Genomic DNA, 7042 nt, shown 5'->3' on the forward strand with positions numbered 1-7042 from the left:
TACCAGTCTTCGTATTTTCAAGCATGGTGATAGCTGCACCAGGTTATGGGTATGCTTGTCATCGGCAAGGGAGTTTTTTAGGATAAAATTTAATGGAATAGAGCTAAGCATTAAAAGAACTCTAGAGGAAAACCTGGTTCAGTCTGTTTTCCAAAAGATACTGAGAGAGAATCACCTTTCAGCAGTACAATGACCTAAAACACAAGGCCAAATATACAGCAACGTTGTTATCCAAGATGACATTGAATGTTCCTAAGTGGCCTAGTTACAGTTTTGACTTCCATCGGTGTAGAAATCTATGTCAAGACTTGAAAATGGCTAGCAATGATGAAACAATCAACTTGACAGAGCTTGAAGAATTTTGAAAATAATGTCCAACTATTGTACAATCCACATGTGAAAAGCTCTGAGAGGCTTTCCCAAAAAGATTCAAAGCTATAATCGCTGCCAAAGGTGATTCTAACATGTATTGATTCAGGGGTGTGAATACTTACATGAATCAGATATTTTTGTATTTCATTTTCCATAAATCTGCAAAAATGTCTAAAAACATATTTTCACTTTGTTATTATGGGGTATGAATACCTTCTGATGTCAATGTATACTTGTATGCAAGATGACGGTAAGATACTGCTAGACATTGGTTCTGATCTATTGGGGCGGCAGGTATCCTAGTGGTTTGAGCGTTGGGCCTGTAACCGAAAGGTTGCTAGATCAAATCCCCCAAGTTGACAAGGTAAAAATCTATTGTTCTTCCCCTGAACAAAGCAGTTAAGCCACTGTTCCTAGGCTGTCATTATAAATTAGAATTTGTTCATAACTGACTTGCCTAGTTAAATTAAATAAAAATATTACCTAATAACAACTCACATATCCATTGATAGTGAGTGGTAACCTAAAATGCATGCAGACATGTAATTTTAATACATTTTACCCACATATAGGCAAAGCATTTGCCACAAAACTGAAATGAGAATGTTGGTCCCTTTTTTGTCAGTCCCACCATATCCCCATCCCCACCATATTGCAGCATCAGTGTAGTGTAGTGTCCAATAGTCAATACTTTCTCTCTTCTCTCTCTGAATCATCTGGTTCCTCCGCCTCTCAATCCCTGATCCTGTCCTCCAGAGCCTTCAGCTCTCCCTCCACCTGTTGTGTAAAGTACACCCTCAGCTCCTGGGTCTCCTTCTCCCAGAAGGCCTTGGGCAGGTCGAAGATGGTTTTGTCTAGAAGGGACACAGCTTTTGTCAAAATTTTGTTTTCTAGCAAGTTTAGCAGAATTTATGCAGCAGGTTAGGATAATTAACATATCACGTTATGATGATTAGATGAAAGTACGGAAAAGGGTTAGGATTAGCTAAAATGCAAAAAGAATACAACTTCAACTTGACTAAAGCTTTATCCCATCTAGACTTGACCGTCGAAGAGAGGGCCCATGTCTACCCTGCCACCCATTGCCCTGCAGGTCGCTGGCTCTCACCTGTTGCACACGGGACAGACTATTTTCACGCCAAATCATTTTGGTTGCAGGTTAGGAGCAGGGACAGATTACCAAACAGCCCCAGATAGCATATGATAGCAAAATGAGTAGAATTACAGGAAATAAGCTTTAAAACTGAAACCTTTTCCATCGACTTCATGGAAAAATGTGTTGAATAGCAGGGAATTTAGCTTTATAACTGCCTCATTGCAAAATGTGTAGAATAGCATAATCAAATTGCAAATTTTCCTCTGCACAATGGCAAAATGTGTTGAAATGCAGGAAAGTAAGCGCAGGGTCCAAAATGTGGTTGTGCAACCTTGGTTAGGAGAGCATTTTCCCTAACACTAACCCTTTTACCTAACCTTAACCTCAGTCTCCTAACATGCTGCGTTAATTCTCCTAACCTGCTATATAAATTCTCATATACTGCTACAAAAAAGTCAATTCCGTATCCAAGTGGAGTGAAAAGAGTGTCTCTGTGGCTTCCAGCCCACCAGGCTCTTCTTTGCAAATAGACTTCAAAGAAGAAGTTGGTGTAGGAGAAGTTGAGTGGTGTGTGAGAATCACACACCACTTACAGTTACAGTTACCAATTACAGTTACTCTGTTTCATACCAAGTCTGTTTTTCATGTTGAAACATAATGTGACAACCATATGTTTTGTATCGAACTCAAAATAAACTTTTCCTTTTTTAATTTGAATGAATTATTAGTGGATTTTGGTTCATAATTTAACAATTTTTTAAAAATCCCACAGATATTCCCATTCAAGCCTGGGAGATACGGGAGAGGGAGATGGTTATGCTGCCGAAAGATTGTTTTAACAATTTATTGGGAGCAGACTGGGGGCCCGTATCAAAATGTGGTGACCTGTCCTATCCCGAAAGAGGAACATTATATACCGTAGTATTCTTTTAAAATAAAATCTCATACAATTATTAGGAAGTACGTCAGTGATGAGATGTGAGATATGCCACATGAATTTCCCTACATTAGTTTGTCAGACTACACTACGGGTGTGACAGTCTCTACTGTAGACAGTTTACGTTATCTAAGGCAAGTATCGACTTCTTCAATATATTTTCTGTAAATTTGAATGTTCAAAATAAATTAAAGGAAATGAATTATGAGTAATGAGATTCAATATGTTCTAAAGTACTGCTGTTTGTTCATGTATTATCTTCACAACTGAAGGACATAGTGTATTTGATATGGAGATGGTTCAATGCAATGTGTTGTGTGAGTTAAGCTACTCGACCAGTAAGTGTATGTTTGTACTGTTTCAGGTGATCAGTAGTGTGTGAGTTCTCACATGGCTTGTCCTGAGAACATGTTTTTTCTCATTGTCCTCTTTATGTCAGGTGAGTCTTCCACACAACAACAACTAGTTATGAATCAGACATAAAGGAATAACCACAAGTCATTATATTTCATGGGATGTGCTATATTCCAGCTTTTTAGTTGTGTGGAAAAGTGTACATTTAATACCTGACCACCTGACTATTTTATACTATTTTATACCTGACTATTTTAATAGTCTGGATTTAAACTCTGCTGTGAAAAACTATTTTGCGTAATTTTTGATACTGAATGTTATCAGATATTCAATCAAAAGCTGATATTAGATCTATGGAACCTGAGTGAACAAAAAATACAACAATGACATACTTATTTCATTTATTTCATAAACAAAGTTATGCAACACCCAATGCCCCTGTGTGAAACAGTAATTGCCCCCTTACACTCAATAACTGGTTGTGCCTCCTTTAGCTGAAATGACTCCAACCAAACACTTCCTGTAGTAGTTGATCAGTCTCTCACGTTGCTGTGGAGGAATTTTGAACCACTCTCCCATGCAGAACTGCTTTAACTCAGCGACATTTGTGGGTTTTCAATCATGAACTGCTCGTTTCAAGTCCTGCCACAATATCTCAATTGGGATTAGGTCTGGACATTTAACAGGACATTCCAAAACTTTAAAATTGTTGCCTTTTATCAATTTTCATGTAGTCTTGATTGTGTGTTTTGGAATGGTGGCACAACCAGTTATTGAGAGTAAGGTGGCAATTCCTTTTTCACACAGGGGAATTGGAGGTTGCATAACTTTGTTAATGAAATAAATTAAATAACTGTGACTATTTTTTTTATATTTGTAAACTCAAGTTCCCTTGATCTAATATCAGGTTTTGGTTGAAGATCTGATAACATTCAGTAAAAAAAAAAGCAAAAATAGAGAACCAGAAAGGGAGAAATACTGTTTCATGTTACTGTATGTGCATGTGAAACCGACGTCAGTGTGCAGTTAACAGTATAGCTTCCACCACTGTCCCTGTCACCATACCGGGCTCAAACTAGTGGTCCTCTGCTCACAAACACATGTCACCTCACTCCTTGACAACATACCTACCAATTGAAAAATCACCTGTACATAGAAATAAGTTCATATTATTATTATTGAGAGAGACTGTACCAATGATGTGTATAAACCCTGGATCGCTGATGCTATGTAATGGCCAATGAGAGCCTTTAAATCCACCGGTCCTCCATAAGAATTAATGGAATTCTACAGCATTTCAATAAAATGTTTCCAGGACAAAATTACATGTATTTAACTATTATGTTGTAGATGGGGCAGTAAAGTTAGTACTCTATAAAGAAAATACTTAAAAATATTTACATGTTTATTTTTTTATTTGTTATGTTCAGGTCATATAAAAAGCATGAGTTGGAGCACACCCAGAGAAAATGACTTATTGTAGAGGTGCTGACTAATGGTGAATACACTGTAAGCTATACAAACAAAGAGAGTTGCACACTCTATATATATAAACTCCCAGTCATTTATTGGGGAAAACACCAACGTTTCGGCATCACTGTGCCTTCTTCAGGGTAAAGTCATGAATGTTTGAACCAGGTTATGTAGACATACAGTGCAATTAGTGCAACCAATGACAATAGTGAGGGGTGTGTCATAATTCTGAGGTTAATTAGAGTGAATTGAGTGAAACTGTTAAAAGACAATAGTTTACAGCATATTAAATATATTAGCCTATTGTTATCATTAAAATTAGCATAAGATTAGCATCAACATACGCTTATAGATCACCAGTGGGGGTTCCTTGAAGAGGTGTGCAATTGTTTTGTCTGATTGCAGAATATGCCAGTGCTTTTTCAGGATTGCTTTCATTTTCTCTGAACACTTGGTGTACTTAGGGCAAAAGACTTGTTTTTCTTCTTTGGTTTAGTTTTTAGCAAATCCTCTCTTGGTTTTTGAGATATTTTCTTCATTGCACCATCAATACTTTTATCCTTGTAGCCTCTGATTTTGAATTTATTTTTCATTTTCTTAGCATTGCTGTCAAAATCTGACTGTTGTCAACAGGTCTGTATGTAATGCATCATTCTCTTTGATGATCCATAAGTCCAGGTAGTTTATTTTTCTCTCATCAGTCTGCATGGTGAATTTGAGATATTCAGAGCTCTCGATTAGCAGAGTTTGGAATTAATTTAGTTCCTGCTGACTTCCTTCCCAGAGCACAAAGACATCATCTATGTATCTCTTCCATAAGAGGATTTTAGAGAGTAGAGGGTGTGTCTCTGTTTTGTAAATGAGTGGTTCCTCAAATTGTTCCACATGCAGGTTCACATAGTTGGGGGCAAAGGGGGAGCCCATGGCTACACACCGGATTTGAAGGAAAAAGTCTGACTCAAAGATTAAGTAGTTATTGGATAATACCAGTTCAGTGAGACACAAGATGCAATCATTGGCTGGAGCAAGGCTAGTGTCTCTCTGATGAAGGAAGTGTTGCAGTTTTACAAAATATAATTTAAAAGTATGGATTAAGGTGTCTGTAATAGAATATAATTGTCAAAAAGGGATGTAGACATTAATAAATGTATTTCTATATCTTCCAACATCTGTTTTACAATGGAGGAGGAGTAACAAGATGGCTGTGCAGTGGCTTCCAAACAGCGGCCCCTGTCAGTCATCTAGGGTTAATACATATCATTGGACTGATCTGAAAATATATCAGAACCTCCCTGATGTTGTCTTTTATGTTGCAGTTGTTTTGGCCTGTTTTGGTCAACGAGATTTGATCACCACAATGCCAGATAGACTGGATGGACTGACTGGCTCCTGTGTGCAAATCCCATGTTCATTTGATATTCCTGGCCAAAATAAGTATACATTTAACAGCACAATACTAACCTCTGGAGTGTGGATTAAAGAAAGCCCATACTTTGGTGGGCTTCCGGACAATGTGATATTTAACAGTAGTAAGACGGTCAACAGATATCAAGGGAAGATAACTGGAAACATGTCCCAGAAGAACTGCACCACAGTCTTCTTCAATGTAACCACCAGTTACACTAATAAATACTTCTTCAGGATTGAGAGTCAACCATTCCGTGTAACAGACACTGGAAAGTCTGTTGATATAGTTGTCAGGGGTAAGAGACAATTTAACTTTTAACCAACTATTTTTCCAGTTTATATTCCATTCATCAAAGATAAGAGTAGAACAAGTGGACAGTTTAACTATTAGTGTAAAATATATTTATCTACAATGTATTACAGATTTGCCTTCCAGTCCCATCATTACTGTCTCAGGTGAGGTGAAGGAAGGGACCCCTGTCAGTTTGAACTGCTCTGCTGTCGCTCCCTGTCCTGAACACCCCCCTGAGCTGACATGGACTCTCCCAACACAGTTCACAACTAAGAACCAACTGCAGGAGAATCCAGACCAAACCAAATCAGTTCTCTCCACGGTGACCTTCACTCCGTCATACCTTCATCATGAGCAGAACATCACTTGTACTGCAGTCTACCCAGTAGGGGCAAGCAACAAGACAGCTGAACATAACATGATGCTTAACGTTTCATGTAAGATTTAGTCACCGGTTCCTGTAGAATAGATCATTCTATCATGTTTTCACTGATGATTGTAATAAAGTGGTTTTGATGAGACTATTCAATATACCATATCAGATACATTCTAAATGAACCCCTCTCCCTCAGTCTGAATTGGACATAAAGGAATAACCACAAGTCATGATATTTCATGGGATGTGCTGTATTCATTCCATTTAATTGTGTAGAAAAGTGTGAGGTTAATTCCTGATTAGTGCAGTTTAATAGTCTGGATTCAAACAGTGCTGTGAAAAAGTATTTGTCCCCTTTACATTTATTCTACTTTTGCATATTTTTGATACTGAATGTTATCAGATATTCAATCAAAAGCTGATATTAGATCAATGGAACCTGAGAACTGTATCTTACTGCTCTTTCCATGACATAGACTGACCATGTGAATCCAAGTGAAAGCTATGATCCCTTATTGAAGTCACTTGTTAAATCCACTTCAGCGTAGATGAAGGCGGGAGACAGGTTAAAGAAGGATTTTTAAGCCTTGAGACAATTGAGAAGTGTATTGTGTATGTGAACCATTTAGAGGGTGTTTGGGCAAGACAAAAAATGTAAGTGCCTTTGAACGAGGTGTGGTAGTAGGTGCCAAGCGCACTGGTTTGTGACAAGAACTGCAACACTGCTGGGTTTTT

General features: G+C 37.8%; 1 protein-coding gene across 1 annotated transcript; it reads left to right on the forward strand.

Moving 5' to 3' along the window:
* The first annotated feature begins 2527 nt into the window (after positions 1-2527).
* LOC139582387 (myelin-associated glycoprotein-like) lies at positions 2528-6455 on the forward strand. Its single transcript, XM_071412351.1, has 3 exons — positions 2528-2844; positions 5549-5935; positions 6063-6455. The coding sequence occupies exons 1-3, from the start codon at positions 2796-2798 to the stop codon at positions 6377-6379; spliced, it is 753 nt and encodes a 250-aa protein (XP_071268452.1). The 5' UTR covers positions 2528-2795; the 3' UTR covers positions 6380-6455.
* The last annotated feature ends 587 nt before the right edge of the window (positions 6456-7042 follow it).

The sequence above is a fragment of the Salvelinus alpinus genome, chromosome 8, assembly GCF_045679555.1.
Source record: "Salvelinus alpinus chromosome 8, SLU_Salpinus.1, whole genome shotgun sequence".
NCBI lineage: Eukaryota > Metazoa > Chordata > Actinopteri > Salmoniformes > Salmonidae > Salvelinus > Salvelinus alpinus.

Bases quoted from the DNA above. Each gene is read 5' to 3' on its own strand.
- LOC139582387 (XM_071412351.1), top strand. From the start codon at position 2,796: ATGGCTTGTCCTGAGAACATGTTTTTTCTCATTGTCCTCTTTATGTCA. The intron at 2,845-5,548 runs GTGAGTCTTCCA...TTTATGTTGCAG, and splicing joins CATTGTCCTCTTTATGTCAG to TTGTTTTGGCCTGTTTTGGT. The intron at 5,936-6,062 runs GTAAGAGACAAT...AATGTATTACAG, and splicing joins TGTTGATATAGTTGTCAGGG to ATTTGCCTTCCAGTCCCATC.